At 52.1% G+C, this 20,057-nt stretch overlaps 1 protein-coding gene across 2 annotated transcripts in view; it reads left to right on the top strand.

Annotated features, from left to right (window-relative positions):
• TRPV4 (transient receptor potential cation channel subfamily V member 4) overlaps positions 1-20,057 on the top strand; it is a 50,415-nt gene that overhangs the window by 22,470 nt on the left and 7,888 nt on the right. Inside the window, exons 3-12 of one of the 2 annotated variants that reach the window (XM_064379871.1) lie at positions 2,775-2,947; positions 8,345-8,497; positions 10,560-10,700; positions 12,397-12,695; positions 14,806-14,985; positions 17,054-17,212; positions 17,514-17,606; positions 17,922-17,995; positions 18,726-18,891; positions 19,113-19,179. In XM_064379871.1, the coding sequence (XP_064235941.1) occupies positions 2,775-2,947; positions 8,345-8,497; positions 10,560-10,700; positions 12,397-12,695; positions 14,806-14,985; positions 17,054-17,212; positions 17,514-17,606; positions 17,922-17,995; positions 18,726-18,891; positions 19,113-19,179 (1,505 nt within the window). Of the gene's footprint in view, positions 1-2,774; positions 2,948-7,266; positions 7,574-8,344; positions 8,498-10,559; positions 10,701-12,396; positions 12,696-14,805; positions 14,986-17,053; positions 17,213-17,513; positions 17,607-17,921; positions 17,996-18,725; positions 18,892-19,112; positions 19,180-20,057 lie in introns of those variants that run through there. The other variant, XM_012469111.3, reaches the window with a different exon arrangement.

Below are 20,057 nucleotides of genomic sequence, written 5' to 3' on the forward strand. Positions count from 1 at the left end.
TGAAAAATCTGTGCAACCTCTGCTCAGAGGTGGAAACGAACTGAGGGCCAGAGCAGCAGAGTGCCCGGGGTTCCCGCCCTTCCACTGAAAGCTGTGAGCTCTGTGTCTCCCCTTCCCTCCCTCAGACCCCTCCTGCAAGCCCTCCTCCCAACCCTACCCCAGGAAGTCCAGGCTGTGGAGGAAGCGGGGTGCAGCTGAGCCCTGAAGGCGGCCTCAGTGAGATCTGGTGGGAGCAGTATTCCTTTCTATTTTTTGGCTCAAAGGTCAAAGTTCAGGAAGAGGTAAAGTGGGGGCTGCCCAGGTGCCCTTATTAGAGGCTGTCCCTGTGTCTGTGCTCCGGTCAACAAGAGAGCACCTCTTACCCCACCGTGGATGCTAACGACCCTCTTTCCCAGCACCTGCCCTGAGATGGAAAATCTCGACCCCTGAGGAAGAGGAAGGGAGGAGAGTGGCTGTCCCCTTCTCATGGTGAGACAGGCGGGGTACAGCCAGATGCCAGCTTCGTCTGCCCTTGCAACCCTGTCCCACCTGCTTCCACAGCCTGCCCTGTCCTCAGTTTCCCCACCTGCATTCCCCCTTCCCCTCTGGCCCTGCTGCTTCTTGTTAGGGTTTTCTCTGTTCCCTCTTCTCCCTCCCAGACCCTGTGCTTCCATCCTCCTTCTCTTTAGCTTCTTATTCATTGAACAGAGTCTTACTGGACCCCAGGAGGTGCCAAGCACTGGGCCGGGTAAGAACGTGACAGAGAGAGCACTCCTGCCTCACAGTGGCCCTGGGCTTATTCTCTCTCAGCACCTAGCATATAATAGAGGCCCAAATAATGTTTGTTGAGTGACTGAATGAGTGTCTCCATGCCCTCCTTCTCTTAGTGTCTGTTTCCTTCCTTTCTCTCTCCATCTCTTCTCCTCCCAGCCCTCTCTGTGCCATGCCCTTCCTCCTTCTGCCTCTGTAGCTCCACATCTCCCATGCACATACAAGTTCCTGACACACAGTAGGTACTCCTTAATAATGGTAATATCAACTAACATTTATTGAGTGTTTACTGTGTGGCGGGCCATGGGCAAGTACATATAAGCATGGCCTCATTTGTTTCAAATGTTTGTTGAATAATAAATTTATTTATTTATGGAATGAATTATTATGGAATGATAGTTATGGAATGAATGGATGAAATGCTTCATCTTTTAGTCTGCTGTTTCTTTTTCTCTCTGTTTTTATCTTGTTCAGTCTGTCTGCCTTAGTAAGTACTCAATAAATGACTAAAATATGAGTGGGTGGGTGGGTGGATGGCAGTTGGATGGATGGATAGATGGATGGGTGGATGGGCAGATAGATGGATGGACAAGTGATGGATGGGTGGGTGGGTGGGTGGTTAGATGAGTGATGGACTGATAGATGGGTTCATGGATGAGTGATAGATGGATGGGTGGGTGGATGAATGAGTGATGGATGAGTGGATGGATGAGTGGGTGGAGGATGGATGAGTGATGGATGGATGGGTGGATAGATGGAGGAGTGAGTGGATGGGTAGATGGATGGATGAGTGATGGATGGATGAATGGATGGGTGGGTGGGTGGATGGGTGGAGGGATGGATGGATGATGGATTGGTGAGTGGATGGGTAGTTGGATGGATAAGTGATGGATGAATGGATAGATGAATGGGTAGATGGATGGATGAGTGATGGATGGATGTGTGGGTAGGTGGATGGATGAGGGATGGATGGATGGGTGAGTGATGGATGGATGGATGGATTGGTGGGTGGATGGGTAGTTGGATGGATGAATGATGGATGAATGGATCGACGAGTAGGTGGATGGGTGGATGGATGGATAAGTAATGGATGGATGGATGAATGATGGATGATGGATGGATTGGTGGGTGGATGGGTAGTTGGATGGATGAATGATGGATTAATGGATCGATGAGTGGGTGGATGGGTGGATGGATGGATGAGTGATGGATGGATGGATGTGTGGGTAGGTGGATGGATAGATGAATGGGTGGATGGATGGATGAGTGATGGATGGATGGATGTGTGGGTAGGTGGATGGATAGATGAATGGGTGGATGGATGGATGAGTGATGGATGGATGGATGTGTGGGTAGGTGGATGGATAGATGAATGGGTGGGTGGATGGATGAATGATGGATGGATGGATGAGTAATAGATGAATGGATGGGTGAGTAGATGAGTGATGGATGGATGATGGATGGGTGGATGGGTAGATGGACGAATGAGTGATGGGTGGATGGATGAGTGGGTGGAAGGATGGATGAAGGATGGATGGATGAGTGATGAATGGATGGATGGGTGGGTAGTTGAATGGGTGAATGGTGGGTGGGTGGATGGTTGGATGGATAGATGGATAAGTGGGTGGATGGATGGATAGATGGAGGAGTGGGTGGATGGATGGATGAGTGATGGATGGAGGGATGGGTGGGTAGATGGATGGATGAGTGATGGATGGATGGATGGATAGATGGATGGGTGGGTGAGTGGATGGGTAGATGGATGGGTGGATAGATGTATGGGCAGTCTATGTGTTTATTTCTTTATGTTTGTCTCCACCCAGCACACAGTAGGTACTTGCTATAGTTTGTTGGATAAAACATTCCTTAGTTCTTCCAGCTGCCCTGCCTACCTCGGTCTGCTCCTGTAGGGCTTCAGCTGCCCGCTTCACCATCAGGCACAATCTCTTGGTCCCTAAGGCCAGGGACAGTGGGGCAGGCAAGGGATGAACCCTCCCATCAACTTGCTTCCCCACCTCCTCCAGGAAACAGCCGCAGAGCCCCAAAGCCCCTGCCCCCCAGCCGCCCCCTGTCCTCAAAGTCTTCAACCGGCCCATCCTCTTTGACATCGTGTCCCGGGGCTCCACCACTGACCTGGATGGGCTGCTCCCCTTCTTGCTGACCCACAAGAAACGCCTGACCGATGAGGAGTTTCGAGGTAAGCCACCCAGATGGGCATAACCAGTGGGGCAGCCAGGGGTGTGAGGGAAGCCTGGCATTGGGGGTCCACTTTCCCCTCAGCTTCTTCCTTTGGGTCAGTGGACTGCATTGGCCTGAAAAGAGCACTGGACAGGGAGTCTGCTCCTACGTGTTCTTCACCATGTTACTTAACGTGGTCTCTGGGCCTCAGCTACCTCCACCTATTCATTCGTTCATTCAGCCCTTATTTATGAAAAGGTTACTGGGGTCAGATCCCACCTTTACTACTTAAGCAATGTGTGGCCTCTCTCAGCCTCCGTTTCCTCATCTGTGAAAAGGGGGAATGATCACAGCATGCTCCTGGCTCTGAGGGGAGATCATCTCACAAAGAGCCCAGCGCAGGCAGCTGGAGTCCTGGAGCTCCTGTTCCCCTGAGGGAAGGTCTGGAGGGGTGGGCAGAGTGTCTGGGCTGGGAGTTTTGATTCCAATTCTTGGAATCTGCTCCACTCCAGCGCAGCTGGGTTGAAGCCCCGGCCCAGAGAACTCACCCTTCAGCCTTGTCCAGATTCAAAATATCCACCTCAGGGCACCGGCACCCTCCACAGCCCCAGACCTCACCTGTGAACACCTGCACCCAGATCAGCCACCTGTGATGTGCTGGGTTCCGGGTAAGCCATTAGTAACTGGCCGTGATCTCACAAGTCAAGATACCATGTCAAGAAGTGTGACACCTAGGCTGGGCATGGTGGCTCCCAGCACTTTGGGAGGCCAAGGCAGGAGGATTGCTTGAGTCTGGGAGGCCAAGGCAGGAGGATTGCTTGAGCCTAGGAGGCTGAGACTACAGTCAGCTCTGATCGTGTCACTGCACTCCAGCCTGGGTGACAGAAAAAAAAAATTGTGACACCTGCTATGAAGAAGGGCCCATCTTGGAAGACTGACTGGTTGGTCTACATCCTAAATTTGAGGAAGCTTCAGGGATGTCAGAAGAGGCCATTTTTTGAGACTTCAGTTACTTTAAGTAAATTAAGTTCCCAAACGGTGAACAAGTCTGTGCTACGTCATCCACATACACCGTTATCAACCTGGATTTTTTTTGCTTTTCTTTTAAGATAGAGTCTCATTCTGACACATAGGCTGGCGTGCTGTGGTGTGATCACAGCTCCCTGCAGCCTTGGACTCCGGGCCTCATGCAATCCTGCTTCAGCCTCCACAGCAGTTGGGACTACAGGCGCAAGCTACCATACCTGGCTACTTTTTCTTTTTTGTTTTAAGAGACAGGATCTCACTCTGTTGCCCAGGCTGGTCTCAAACTCTTGGCTTCAAGCAATCCTCCTACCTCGACCTCCCAAAGTAGGCGTGAGCCACCGAGACTGGCCTCAACCTCATTCTTTTTTTTTTGAGATGGAGTCTTGCTCTGTCACCTAGGCTGGAGTGCAGTGTTGCAATCTCGGCTCACTGCAACCTCCGCCTCCCAAGTTCAAGCGATTCTCCTGCCTCAGCCTCCCAAGCAGCTGGGATTACAGGAATGTACCACCACGCCTGGCTAATTCTTTTGTGTTTTTAGTAGATATGGGGTTTCACTGTTTTAGCCAGGATGGTCTTGATCTCTTGACCTCGTGATCTGCCTGCCTCGGCCTTCCAAAGTGCTGAGATTACAGGTGTGAACCATTGCGCCTGGCCAACCTCATTCTTACACTGAAACAATACAATACACTGTCATTGTGTCTATCAGAAGATAATTGTTGGGGCAGGGCATGGTGGCTCACGAGTGTAATCCCAGCATTTTGGGAGGCTGAGGCGGGTGGATCACCTAAGGTCGGGAGTTTGAGATCAGCCTGGCCAACATGGTAAAACCCTGTCTCTACTAAAAATACACACACACAAAAAGAACCGGCTTGGTGGCACACACCTGTAATTCAGCTACTCGGGATGCTAAGGCAGGAGAATCACTTGAACCTGGGAGGTGGAGGTTGCAGTGAGCTGAGATCGCACCACTGCACTCCAGCCTGGCGACAGAGCGAGTCTCTGTCTCAAAAAAAAAGAGACAGTTGCTGGATGTATGAAAAATATTCCCTTGTGGTTCCCAGATAGGTGATGTGGCCTCGTTTGGAGGCACAAGTTTAGAGGTGTGGGAGGACAAGGCTTCTCTCTGCTCCTGGAGTAGCTCAGTGATGGCATGGATAATCTCATTCGGAGATAACCCGGGTTTAAGCCCTGGCCGAATGGCCTCTCCTGGGCCACCCAGTATGTGAGGCAAAGGTGGGGAATCTCTGGGCAGAGAGGATCCTGGGAGGTGGCTGCTGGCACCTGTGCCTTCAGCACCAGGCTTGCTCGTTGAGGCCTCTGGCTTCTCCTGAGTTCAGGACTGAGTCGGGGGCTCTTAGCCGAGTCCAGGAACCCCCCAGATGCCCGTGTGTCTGTGCGTGAGCATGGGTGGGGGCTCTAGATAGGCTTGGGAGGTGGGTCGCTGAAATTGCAGCGGCTAGTTTATGTGTGTAGAGGGAGACACTGTGAGGCCCGTGATGCTACTGAAGTGACAGGGCCCCTGGCTAAGGCCTTTTCTAAGGTCCTGGATCTGCCCCTGCATGTCTTTCTGGCTACAGGGTCATGAGCTCATCTGATTATAGGGAAGTCTGGAATGCCCTCCCTTGCCCCCACGTCCCCTCTGCAGAGTTTTACAACCTCCAATTTGGCAATTGTCAATTTAGAGCCCCTGGCTACAGCAGCCCACCCTGGGCAGAGCCACTTCGCCACCTGGTGGCCGGGTCCTGGAACTGCATGTTCCACCTCGTCTTTGGGAAGATCCTGCTCCCGACATCTCCCAGGACCCAGGCGCCCCGTCCCTGGGTCTATAACCTGTGTCTGAAAGCCCGAATCCAAGGTCTCTAGTTCCACTTTGAGTCACCTATGGTTTGGAATTGCCTGGGGTGCGCAGATCGCCCCTTCTTTCAATGTGTGTTAACTCAGCAAATGGTCGTGGGGCACCTACCCCATGTCAGGCACCATGCTTGGCAGAGGCCGAACAATAGTGAGCAAAGCAGACATCACAAGGTGCCCTCAAGGTGCTCACAGGCTCCTGGGCAGGACCAGCATTGACCAAGCAACCACAGAAATAAGCACACAGTTACAAACTGTAACGGGTGTCAACAAGAGGCTGTCCTGGAGGATTTGAACTAGTTAGGGAAAATCCAGGAGAGCTTCTTGGAGGAGGTGACACTTGAGCAGAGTCTGAGTGAGTTGCAGTTAACCAAGTGAAAAGAGGACGGAGGAGTATTTCAGATTGGGGTGGGGGTTCAGGGACAGCAGGTGCAAAGGCCCTGTGGTTCACTGTGGTCAGTTGCACTCTGAAGTGACCATTCCAGCTGCTATGTGGAAAGTGGATGAAGGAAAGCCAGAGCGGGAAATGAGGGCGGTGTCTTAGGCATCTGAGAGGGAGGGAGAGCCGTTGAGGGGTTGGAAAAATAGGAGGTACAATCGATAGGACATGTTGGGGTATGGACGTGGCAGAGAAGGAGGGTGAGGACAAGTGTGACACCAAGGCTTTGGGCTGGATGGGGATGCCGTCCTCTGGGAAGGGGACACATGCAGGCTGGGGTGTGGGAGGGAAAGATGTTGAAGTCAGCATGGAGACTTGTAAGCAGCCCAGCAAGAGACAATAATGAGAAAACAGACTAGCCACCTTGAGGCTGGAGCTGAGTGGGGGTGTGTCTGTGCATCAGGGCGGACTCCCACGGGCCTCGGCCGGCATCCTGGATGGGTAGGTGGATGGATGGATGAAGGAAGGCATTCCCTGGGGAGCAGGAGTCAGTTATTCATTCAAGAAATAGTTAGCTGGTGTCGCCTCTGAGCTGGGCACCAGGTGGACAGCGGGAAAGCAACAGGGAACGAGGCTTGTCCCAATCATCCCTGCTCCTGGAAGGGCCGAGACTAGAATTCAGGTCTCTGCGAGGCTGTCCCACTGCTTGCCGGCATTTAGGGAGACGGTTCCTAAATCCCCTCTCATTGAATAATAACAGCAACAGTAATATTTATCAAAGACCCCTATCTGCCTGGTACTGGGCTGATCAAATGCTGATTAAGCTCCTCAATTTCCCTTCATAGCTTTAATTTAGCCAGGAAGGACAGTAAGCAGAGAAATGGTCATACAGCTGTGGGGAGCAAAGCCAGGACTCAAACCCAAGGCGCCTGGCTTCAGAACGGGCACCTCAACCCACACCTGCATCTTCCACCCTCTGGCCATTCCCGAGCCCCTGGCATGATTTTGCCCTGTCCCTGATTCACAGGGGAGTTTTCAGCTCACTCTTTTGAGATATAAATCAACTCAGGTAACCATAAAAATAGCTACAATAGAAAGAAACTTGCAAAGAGACATCAGCAACATCAGCAGGTGTTAGCGAGAGGCGTTAAGGACCCGCTAGTACCAAACGGATAGTTGACTTCATGAGAGAGATTTGGCGGTGGATGAAACCTTCAGTGTTATTGTTGCACCCCTGGAATCCCCAAGATTCTCTCCTGCCTCTCCTAAGCTCCGTTCACGTCCACTGTGGCACGCAGTCCCACACTTCGGGGAATGCTGCACCCCTCCACCCCCTTCTAGGGGCACCAGTGCAAATGCTTCATGGGAAAAGGATTCTGTGTTCTGCAGGTGGGTGAACGCTGCCTAGTGTGTCTTGCTTTTAGAGGGTCACAGTCCCTGTGTGACAGGCTCTGAGAGGTCCTATGGGAGGAACGTACTGTTGGCTTGTTTAACCCGGCATTCTCACCATTTACTTGTTTATGAAGCACTTTTTAAAAATCTTTTCAAGGGCTGGGTGTGGTGGTTCACATCTGTAATCCCAGCACTTTGGGAAGCTGAGGTGGGAGGATCACTTGAGGGCATGAGTTGGAGACCAGCCTGGGTAACATAGTGAGATCCCATCTCTACAAAAATAGAAATTAAAAAATTAATTGAGCGTGGAGGTGCACACCTGTAGTCTTAGCTGCTACTTGGGAGGCTGAGGTGGGAGGATCACTTGAGCCCAGGAACCGGAGGCTGCAGTGAGCTAGGATTGCACCACTATACTCGAGACTAGATGACAGAGCAAGACCCTGTCTTTCAAAAAAAAAAAAAAGATATAAAAATAAATAAAAAAATCTTCCCAAATAAGATTAATTAAATAAACACCAATCTGTAGGCTGCAGCCTCTCACATTTCAAAGTACTTCTACCCCCATGAGTTCGTTGCACCCTCTCAGCACCACTGGAGGCAGATAGAATGGCCCTGGGTCTCCACTGGACAGATGAGGAAACGGGCTCAGAGAGGAGACATTGACAGACAGAACATCTGACCCCCTGCCTAGTGCTCTGTACCCCGGTGCCTAGAAGTTCAAGGTCACGGGCCAGAGCACTGTCTCATCCTGTGTGTCTCTCCTGCTAGAGCCATCCACCGGGAAGACCTGCCTGCCCAAGGCCTTGCTGAACCTGAGCAACGGCCGCAACGACACCATCCCTGTGCTGCTGGACATCGCGGAGCGCACCGGGAACATGCGGGAGTTCATTAACTCACCCTTCCGAGACATCTACTATCGAGGTGGGGCCTGGGCTGGGCAGGGGCGCCACGGCGGGTGGTGGAGACACTGTCCCTTGCCTGTCTTACCCCTGAGAGCTTTGATCTGGGCCTAAGTGCCAGCATGTACCCAGGACCTGATGAATGAATGGATGGATGGATGGATGGATGGATGGATGGATGAATGGATGGAGGAAGGAACAATAACTACCCCTTCCAACTTTGTTTCGAGTTTCAGAATAGAAGATTCCACTGGGCATGGTTGCTCTTGCCTGTAATCCCAGCACTTTGGGAGGCTAAAGGGGGCAGATCACATGAGCTCAGGAGTTCAAGACCAGCCTGGACAATGTGGTGAAACCACGTCTTTACTAAAAATACAAAAATTAGCCGACCATGGTGGCATCCTCCTGTAATCCCAGGTACTCGGGAGGCTGAGGCAGGAGAATTGCTTGAACCTGGGAGATGGATGTTGCAGTGAACCAAGATCATACCATTTCACCATTGCATTGCAGCCTGGGTGACAGGAGCAAGACTCATCTCAAAAAAGAAAAGATACAAAAAAGCCAGGCATTTTGGTGCACACCCGTCCATGTCAGTGGTCCCAGCTACTCAGAAGGCTGAGGTGGGAGGATCACTTGAGCTCGGAGGGTGAGGCTGCAATGAGCTATGATTGTGCCACTGCACTCCAGCCTGGGTGACAGAGTGAGACCCTGTCTCAAAAAAAAAAAGGTTTCAAGGTTCTGAGATGCAGCGAGTCTAGTGATCATGAACTGGGGATCTGGCCCTAACATGCTGTGGTGGCAGAGACTCTGAGGCTCTGTGATGGTGAGTCCTGCGCTCACAAACTAAGAGGCAAAAGCAGCTCTCTGGTTCTGAATTCTGAGATTCTATAAATCAGAGTTGACCATCAAATGCCTGGATATTAAAATTCAAAATCCATGAATATTGTATCTTGAGTCAAAAATTCTGGGAGGCCAAGATAATTTATAAAGGAAAGAGTTTTCCTCTAGGATTTTTTCTTTTTTCTTTTTTTTGAGACAGGGTCTTACTCTGTCACCCAAGCTGGAGTGCAGTGGTGTGATCACGGCTCACTGCAGCCTTGCCCTCCTGGGCTCAAGTGATCCTCCCACCTCAGCCTCCTGAGTAGCTCAGACCACTGGCATGGACCACCATGCCAGGTTAATTTTTAAAATCTCTGTAGAGATGGGGGTCTCAGTATGTTGCTGTATTAGTCTGTACTCATGCTCCTCTAAAGAACTGCCCAAAACTGGATAATTTATAAAGGAAAGAGGTTTAATTGACTCACAGTTCCTCAGGGCTGGGGAGCATCAGGAAACTTACCATCACGGCAGAAGCGGGAAGCAAACATGTCCTCCTTCACATGGTGGTAGGAAGGAGAAGTGTGGAGTGAAAGCGGGAAAAGCCCCTTCTAGAATCATCAGCTGTCTTGAGAACTCACTCACTATCACCAAAACAACACGAGGGTAACTGGCCCCGTAATTAAATTACCTTTCACGGGGTCCCTCCCATAACACATGGGGATTATGGGAACTACAAGGTGAGATTTAGATGTGGACACAGAGCCAGATCGTATCAGTTGGCCAGGCTGGTATTGAACTACGAGACTTAAGCAATCCTCCTGCCTCCGCCTCCTGAGTAGCTGGGACCACAGGTGTAAGTCACCAAGCCCAGTTAATTTTTAAAATTTCTCCTATGTTGTCCAGGCTTGCCTCAAACTCCTGGGCTCAAGTGATCTCCCTCCTCAGCCTCTCAAAGTGCTGGAATTACAGGCATGAGCCACTGTGCTTGGCCTCCTCTAGGATTTTTAAAGCATCTTATGAATCTAAAAGGTTCTCACCTTCAGGTTTCCACACCCTGGGTATCCTGTGGGCTTGAGATTTTGCTTCTGTGTTGTATCCTGGGGAATATCTGAGGGCCCTATCTGCTGCCCTTGGGTGTTGCTGGGCAGGACTCTACCCTCATCCTCCACCTCAATTTCTATATCCTGCACCCCACACCCACCCCCAGCAAGCCTGGCTGGGTCTCTGCTCCGCCAGGTCCCTGGATGACTGTCCCCTGCCCCCAGGTCAGACGGCCTTGCACATTGCCATCGAGCGCCGCTGCAAACACTACGTGGAGCTCCTCGTGGCCCGAGGAGCCGATGTCCACGCCCAGGCCCGTGGGCGCTTCTTCCAGCCCAAGGATGAGGGGGGCTACTTCTACTTTGGTAAGGAGAGGCCTGGTGAGGCTGACAGCATGCTGGAGAGGCATGGTGGGAGATAGCGTGGTACTGGTGGTGTCTGCAACTCTGACCATCCCCCAAACACCCAGGGCCACTCTGCCACGGGCACAGGCAGCACTCTGGGGCACAGGCAGCATGTCAGTCTTGGTCACGGGGCCCTGGCCTCTGAGGTGTAAGTGCCATAGGGGAACTTGGAACCGTGGAGCTGGATTCAAATCCTTACTCCAGCCAGGCACCGTGGCTCACACCTGTCATCCTAGCACTTTGGGAGGTCAAGGCAAGAGGATCGCTTGAGGCCAGGAGTTTGACACTAGCCTGGGCAACATGGCAAGACCCTGTCTCTATTAAAAATTTTAAAAATGGCTGGCCATGGTGGCTCATGCCTGTAATTCTAGCACTTTGGGAGGACAAGGCAGGCGTATCACCTGAGGTCAGAAGTTCAAGACCAGCCTGGCTAACAACATGGTGAAACCCCATCTCTACAAAAATACAAAAATTAGCTGGGCATGATGGTGGATGCCTGTAATCCTAGCTAGTTGGGAGGCTGAGGTGGAGAATCATTTGAGGCTGAGGCTGCAGTGAGCCGAGACTGCGCCATTGCACTCCAGCCTGGGTGACAGAACAAGACTCCGTCTCAAAAAAAGAAAAAAAAATTTTTAAAAATTAGATGGCATGGTGGCATGTATTTGTGGTCCCAGCTGCTCGGGAGGCCAAGGCTGGAGGATCACTTGAACCCAAGAGTTTGAGGCTGCAGTAAGCCATGATTGCACCACTGCACTCCAGCTTGGGCAACAGAGCAAGATCCTGTCTTTAAAAAGCAAAAAGAAAACAACAAAAAAAGCCAGATCCTCACTCTGCGCTTTCCAGGCATGTGACCTCACTTCTCTGAGCCTCCCCAGCTGTGCAGTGGGAATCACGAGAGGCCCTTGGGCTGTGATGTCAGTGCCCAGCTCTGTGTTGTCTGTGGTTATCTGGTTTTATCTGGTTTATGCTGGGACCAACGGTCTTATCACCAGGCCCAAAGTCCACCACTGCTATCGTCACCACTGGACTCATGAAATAGTTTGAATTTTGCCCCTGCTTAAAGGCACTCCTTACGTGCAGCTCAGGGACAAAAATCACACAAAGAATTCCATCATTGGCCGGGCACGGTGGCTCACGCCTGTAATCCCTGCACTGTGGGAGGCCGAGGCAGGTGGATCACTTGAGGTCAGGAGTTTGAGGCCAGCCTAGCCAACACGGGGAAATCCTGTCTCTACTAAAAATACAAAAATTAGCTGGGTGTGGTGGCATGCACCTGTAGTCCCAGCTACTCGGGAGGCTGAGGCAAGAGAATCGCTTGAACCCAGGAGGTGGAGGTTGCAGTGAGCTGAGATCGCACCACCGCACTCCAGCCTGGATGACAGAGTGAGACTCCATCTCAGAAATAGAAAAAAGAAAAGAATTCCATCATTGGATGTGTCCAGTCCCTTATAGCCTCCAAGTAGCATACCTGTACCCTTAACCAGCTACCCCCCATCTCCCCGGCATCACCCAGAGAAACGTGTAGTTCATATCCGCTGCTGGCACCGTCTCCGACGTCACCCTCAGAGTGCCACGGTGTCTGCCCCGCGAGTGTCTCCAGGCAGAGCCCCACCCTAGGCCCCCTTCACTGACCTTCCCCCCTCCCCCCGGCCCGCAGGCGAGCTGCCCCTGTCGCTGGCTGCCTGCACCAACCAGCCGCACATCGTCAACTACCTGACGGAGAACCCGCACAAGAAGGCGGACATGCGGCGGCAGGACTCACGCGGCAGCACGGTGCTGCACGCGCTGGTGGCCATCGCCGACAACACGCGGGAGAACACCAAGTTCGTCACCAAGATGTACGACCTGCTGCTGCTCAAGTGCGCCCGCCTCTTCCCTGACAGCAACCTGGAGGCCGTGCTCAACAACGACGGCCTCTCGCCCCTCATGATGGCTGCCAAGACGGGCAAGATTGGGGTGAGTGTGGGCGGGGGCACAGCTGATCCACCCACTCAAACCCCTCCACACACACATGAGGGTCTGCTGCTGGAATTCCTCATTAATACGTGCATGCACCTCCCAACGTGCCAACCCCAGTGTGCGGATGTCCCAGCTCAGGAACCTGCTATGGCTCCCTAGTGTCCAGCCAAGCTTCTTAGCTTCATCCTCGAGCCTCTCGCTTCATGTCACCCTATGCGATGTTCGCCACTCCACCCCCACCAGCCAGGATGAGCCACTGATAGGACACTGAGTCCCAGCGCCCTAGCCCAGCAGTGGTCCCAGCCTCGAAGCTGCTGAGTGGCCCTGCGCCAGCTCCTTTCCCTCTCCGGGCCGCACAGCATGGGGCCTGAAGGGTTTCTCAGCTTCAGGACGGTTATTTTGGACGGTTATTTTGCCGGATGATGAGCTGCATCCTGGCCTCTACCCACCAGATGCCAAGAGCACCTCCCCTTACACTTGTGACCACCAAAAATATCTCCAGGCCATTGCTGAATTGTCCTCTGGGGGGCAGTGTCGCCGTGCTTGGGAACCAAGTCTGGAGTTCCCTAGAGGGAGACCTGCCCAAGCCCCGGCCCTCCCACTTCCCAGTGTGTGACCTCAATGACCAGCCTCTGCCTCCCTCTCTTCTATTCCTTTCGCATCTCCCTTTTCTGTGCCTCAGTTTCCTTGTCTGTAAAATGGGGATATAGAGTGCCCTCTGGTGTAGTGTTGAGGCAGTTAAATGAGGTGATCCACATAAGGCTCTTAGGGAGGAGACGGGGAGAGGCAGTAAGGGCTCAGTGAATGGGGGGTGGGGAATATTGCCTGGCGGGCATGGTGGCACATGTCTGTAATGCCAGCTAGTTGGGTTGGGAGGCTGAGGTGGGAGGATCGTTTAAGTCCAGCCTGGGCAACATAGTAAGATCCCAAATAAGAATAAACAAACAAAAAATAAAAATAAAAATGTCGCAAAAATTACTAAAATTGCAATTATACCAGGGTCCTGAGGCACTATCAAGGCTCTGGTTTAAATCCTGACTTTAGCCGGGCTCAGTGGCTCATGTCTATAATCCTAGCACTTTGGGAGGCTGACGTGGGAGGATTGCTTGAGCCCAGGAGTTTGAGACCAGCCTGGGCAATATAGTGAGACTTCATCTCTACAAAAAATAAAAATAAATTACCCAGGCACAGCAGCATCTGCCTTTGGTTCCAGCTACTTGGGAGGCTGAGGTGGGAGGATCACTTGAGCCCAGGAGGTTAAGGCTGCGGTGAGCTGTGATGGTGCCACTGCACTCCAGCCTGGGCAACAGAGCCAGATCCTGTTTCAGAAAAACCCCCAAAATCCTGGCTGGGCATGGTGGCTTACGCCTGTAATCCCAACAGTTTGGGAGGCTGAGGTGGGTGGATCACCAGAGGTCCAGAGTTCGAGACCAGCCTGGCCAACATACTGAAACCCCATCTCTACTAAAACTACAAAAATATTAGCTGGGTGTGGTGGCGAGCACCTGTAATCCCAGCTACTCGGGAGGCTGAGGCAGGAGAATCGCTTGAACCTGGGAGGCGGAGGTTGCAGCGAGCCAAGGTTGCGCCACCGCACTCCAGCCTCAGTGACAGCAAGACTCCGTCTCAAAACAAATACAAACCCCAAATCCTAACATTGCCCTATGAAACTGCATGACCTTGGTCAACTCCCATCTCCTCTCTGTGCCTCAGCCTCCCTGTGTGTAAGCCAGGGAAGGAGGAGTGATAACAGGAAGGACCACAGATGATCGGCAGTATTATAATTCACATATTATTAAGATGGGCTCATTGCTATTTTAAAGGCATGAGGAAGATATTCATTACAATTAAGATGGTGAAGGCTCGCCCAGGTCCCGTCTGGCTCCAGCTGACTGGTTATATGGCTTCTGGAACGCCCTTCATTTTCCCCAGCCTCCACACTCTATCTGTAAACGAAGACCTTAAGAGCAAGAATTAACAAGATGAGGAAGGGGTCCTCCGGCAGCCGGGGCTCAGCTGTTTTCTGGGGAGGCATCACATGCTGAGCTGGGCTCAGCCCCGGGGGCCTCTCCAGTGTGAGACCCTGACCCTCCTGGCCCCTGTGCAGCTCTTTCAGCACATCATCCGGCGGGAGGTGACGGATGAGGACACACGGCACCTGTCCCGCAAGTTCAAGGACTGGGCCTACGGGCCAGTGTATTCCTCGCTTTATGACCTCTCCTCCCTGGACACTTGTGGGGAAGAAGCCTCCGTGCTGGAGATCCTGGTGTACAACAGCAAGATTGAGGTGGGCATCAGGACAGGGCATGGGGTGCAGGGAAGGAGGGGCCAAGCTGGGACGGGACCCTGGGTGGGGCTGGGCTGGGGGAGAGAGCCCAGGCCTCTGGGCCCCAACATGGTGGGTATGTTGGCTGAGTTCAAGAGGAGGTGCCAACGAAGTGCCCAGAACAGTGTCTGGCATGTGAGGAAATGAGCAAGACTTGTGGGAAGGTGGACTTTTGGGGCAGATAGGACTGGCTTGGGATCCTGGCTTTGTAACTTACATGCTGTGTGTCTCAGGACAAGTGGCTCCACCTCTCTGTGTCTCAGATTCCTTGTTTGTAACCTGGGGATAAGGACTGTGCATATACCTTGGGGTTGTTGGGAGGACCTGAGGTTAAGTTTAGAATGGCCTGGCACAGAGTAAATATCGTCAGCTATTAGCATTCGTGGTTGCTATATGAACTTTTGAAAGCTCTTTTTTTTTGGCCAGGCATGGTGGATTATGCCTGTAATCCCAGCATTTTGGAGGGCCAAGGTAGGCGGATTGCTTGAAGCCAGGAGTGTGAGACCCGCCTGGGCAATGTGGTGAAACCCTGTCTCTACAACAAAAATAAATAAAAATTAACTAGGCCTGGTGGTGTGAGCCTGTGGTCCCAGCTACTTGGGAGACTGAGGTGGGAGGATCACCCGAGCCTGGGGAGGTCCAGGCTGCAGTGAGCAGAAATCACGCCACTGCACTCCAGCCTGGGTGTCAGAATGAGACCCTGTCTCAAAAACAACAAAAACAAAAAACTCACAAGCGTTTTTTTTTAGCTTTTTTCCCCACTTAGCAGTATCTTGTGAACATCGTTCTGCACTTTCAAAGGGTTTTTGGTAATTCTGTTGCTGCATGTAAATATGCCGTGTTCAAATGAACCATTCTGTTATTGTTAGTCGTTTGGGTTTGTTTATGCCTTTAACCATCAGAAATAGCATGACAAGAGTCTCTCTGGCTGCGTTATTGCACCAATCATGATTATGGAGAAACTCAAGTCATTCAAGGGCTAGGAAGCTGTGCAAATGGAGCAGAAAATCCTGGGGACTGGGTGCAGGTGGTCTCCCTTCTAGCCTTGCCCTGTGGCTTACTGGGCCTGTGAGCTTGGCTTCATTGCAAGACCTCATTTGCCTCATCTTTTGAATTAGTGACCAACTTGATGTACATTAGCGGTGGCAGGAGGTTTAGCATCTCAGGTGCAAACTGATTGATTGCTAGTGTCTACCCAGGGAACTGTATAAATATGATTATGCAGGGCTCAATTATTGATGTCTGCCCTGGGTTCAGAATTGGAGAATGGTGGTGAGTCAGTCATTTATCATTTTTCGGCTAAATTTCCCAATCCTTCTCTCTGAATCAGAATTCCTGAGGATAGAGGCCAGTATTTATACTTGTAGGCAGTTATATAGATGATTTTGCCAGCAGCTTGCTCTATCCACAGATTGGAGTTTGGGAACCATGAGAATACATCTTTTTTTTTTTTTTTTTGAGATGGAGTCTCACTCTTGTGGCCCAGGCTGGAGTGCAGTGGTGTGATCTCGTCTCACTGCAACCTCCGCCTCCCAGGTTCAAGTGATTCTCCTGCCTCAGCCTCAGGAGTAGCTGGGATTAGAGGTGCACACCACCAGGCCCGGCTAATTTTTGTATTTTTAGTAGAGATGGGGTTTCACCACATTGGCCAGGCTGATCTCAAACTCCTGACCCCAGGTGATCTACCTGCCTCGGCCTCCCAAAGTGCTGGGATTACAGGCATTAGCCACTGCACCCAGCCTGAAAACAAATGTCTTTTAAGGGACTTTCCAGTTCTGAGTCCTGTGATGCTAAAATAGGGTAGAAAGGTACATCGAGGCACAATTGGGCAGAACCTCAAATGCTGAGCGCAGGAGCTTGGGGCTGATTTTCAGTCTGTCCGGTTCCCCGTGAATCCTGGAAGGCAGCTGAGGAATGAACAGAAAGAGAAAGCACTGTTGGGGCGGGAGGTGGTGGGAGGCACATCTGAGGCAGCCTGCGTGGACCCCCACCTCGGGAAGGCAGCCCCCAACCACCCTGCCTCTCACAGAACCGCCACGAGATGCTGGCTGTGGAGCCCATCAATGAACTGCTGCGGGACAAGTGGCGCAAGTTCGGGGCCGTCTCCTTCTACATCAACGTGGTCTCCTACCTGTGCGCCATGGTCATCTTCACCCTCACCGCCTACTACCAGCCACTGGAGGGCACGGTGAGTGCCCGGGGACCGGGCAGGGGCTGGGGCGGGCACCGGGCTGAATCACTCAGGACTGGGGCACAACCTCGTCCTTTTGATCCCCTGTAAGAGGAAATGGAGGTTTAGGAACGAGTTGGGGAGGTGCCCTCCAACATCCGGGGTGGCCCTGAGCTGGGAGGAGGGAGACCCAGAAGAAAGAGAGTGATGGAGGGGGCTCCATGAGATCCAGATGTTTCGGGCCTGGGGGAACATCTGGATCAGGGGCCAGATGTCGGAGGGGCTGGGTGAGGACCTGTGTACCCTTGCTGCTCCCCAGCCGCCGTACCCTTACCGCACCACGGTGGACTACCTGCGGCTGGCTGGCGAGGTCATTACGCTCTTCACTGGGGTTCTGTTCTTCTTCACCAACGTGAGTGCCTGGCCCCTGTGCCCCCACCCTGCCAGCCTTCCTGTTATCTTCCTGCACCTCTTTTCTCTCCCTCTTCTTTCTCCTCCAAATGGTCCTTCTCTCCTTCCTCCCTTTATTTTCCCCTTTCTCTTCTTCTACCTCCTTCAACCCCATGTTCTCCATCTCTGCTTTTTCTCCTTTTCTAACAGGAAAGAATCCTTTGTCTTTTCTCTGCACCAGCCTCTGCCTCCCTGTCTTCTATCCCTTTCTCTGTCTCCACTCCCTTCTCCTCTCCAGCTGGCCCCACCCCTTTCATGTGCCCCCTCTGTCTTCCAGATCAAAGACTTGTTCATGAAGAAATGCCCCGGAGTGAATTCTCTCTTCATCGATGGCTCCTTCCAGCTGCTGTAGTGAGTAGAGGTCCCTGGGCCGGCAGCTTCTGGGTGAGGAAGGTGGGGTTGGGGGGCTAGGTCATCCAGATTCAGGAGAGAGGTGATTCTATTAGAAATGAATGCACCCAACCTGGGCAGCTTTAACCCAAAGTCAGGACAAAGCCACAAACAATAGAGTCTTCTGGTTAAAGAAAAATTCTGATTGCTAGGGATATACACCATGGATATACATATGGGTAGAATTATACACCATGGATAGAATTAATTTTAACCTCTTATGCTGGTGAATGATTGCTAATGTTTGCCCGAAGTGCCATGTTAAGACTTTTGCGCCTGTGTCTGTATTTAGTGGGAAAGAGTTGGGATTGATTAATGATGTCTGCTTGGGACACAGGATGAGAGAGTTACTGCGTGTGTTACCTCTTCTGCATTTCTCGTAGAGTTGGAGAATGATGAAATTTGATTAGCCGCAAAATCTCCACTGAACACTACTAAATCTTTCTTTAGCAATTCCAAGGGGCATCACTTAGGGATCTTGTGGGACCTCAGGATTAATTGCCAGCTAATTAAGTGTTCTTGTTAACAGAATGCTAGGGAACCCTGCTAATCCACTTGGTTTCTTTTCTGGGGGTCCAGAAGGCATTGGGTAGTCCTGATATCCTGGAGGGCTTGGGGGCATGTCTCCCCTCCAGAGCCTCATCGTCCCCTCTCCCCTCTGGCCTGTCTTGTGGTCTCTGCTGCGCTGCAGCTTCATCTACTCTGTGCTGGTGATCGTCTCAGCAGCCCTCTACCTGGCTGGGATTGAAGCCTACCTGGCCGTGATGGTCTTTGCCCTGGTCCTGGGCTGGATGAATGCCCTTTACTTCACCCGTGGGCTGAAGCTGACGGGGACCTATAGCATCATGATCCAGAAGGTATGGGCTGGGGGGACCCTCTGGACTCATGCATCCCTGGAGGGAGCCACACATACCTCATGCACATCTTATGCACCTGCAGACCTGAGGATGCTGGGTACCATGGGGGCAGGAGGCATGGTCTGGACATTGGGGTTGGGCCAGGGTGGAGATGGAGGAATGGGGAAAGTGAGAAACCACGTGTCTCCTCTTTGCCTCCATAATCCCGCTGGGGTCTTTAGATCCTCTTCAAGGACCTTTTCCGCTTCCTGCTCGTCTACTTGCTCTTCATGATCGGCTACGCTTCAGGTGAGCTCTGGGTGCTCAGGTGGGCCTGGCAGGGGTGGTGCAAGGACGGGAACAGTAGCCATGATGTACTGGGGACAACAGCAGCCTTGCTGAGTTCTTTTTTTTTTTAACGGAGTTTTACTCTGTCACCCAGGCTAGAGTACAATGGCACGATCTCAGATCACTGCAACCTCCGCCTTGCAGGCTCAAGCAATTCTCCTGCCTCAGACTCCCAAGTAGCTGGGATTACAGGCACCTACCCCATGCCCAGCTAATTTTTATATTTTTAGTAGAGACAGGATTTCACCACGTTGGCCAGGCTGGTCTTGAACCCCTCACCTCAGGTGATCTGCCCGCCTCGGCTTCCCAAAATGCTGAGATTGCAGGCATGAGCCACCGTGTGGCCCCTGAGTTCTTATTTGTATGCCAGGAACTGGACTACGTCTGTTCTTGCCTCCAACAAGCCTGTGAGCTAAGTGTCTGTATTATCCCCTCTTGTAGAAAAGGAAACTAGGCTTAGGAGGGTTAAATAACCAGCACAAGTTCAAAAGCCAGTGAATGGTGGCCGGGTGCAGCGGCTCACCCTGTAATCCCAATACTTTGGGAGGCTGAGGCGGGCGGATCACCTGAGGTCAGGAGTTTGAGACCAGTGTGGCCAACATGGCGAAAACCCGTCTCTACCAAAAAATACAAAAATTAGCCAGGCGTGGTGGCACAGACCTGTAGTCCCGGCTACTCGGGAGGCTGAGGCATGAGAATCACTTGAACCCAGGAGGTGGAGGTTGCAGTGAGCCAAGATGGCACCACTGAACTCCAGCCTGGGCAACACAGCGAGATTCTGTCCCTCCCCCACAAAAAGAGCTAATGAATGGTAAAACTGGAGTATCTGCTACTGCTGC

This window comes from Aotus nancymaae, unplaced genomic scaffold (assembly GCF_030222135.1).
Source record: "Aotus nancymaae isolate 86718 unplaced genomic scaffold, 86718_ANA_hifiasm-v0.15.2.pri h1tg000021l, whole genome shotgun sequence".
Lineage (NCBI taxonomy): Eukaryota > Metazoa > Chordata > Mammalia > Primates > Aotidae > Aotus > Aotus nancymaae.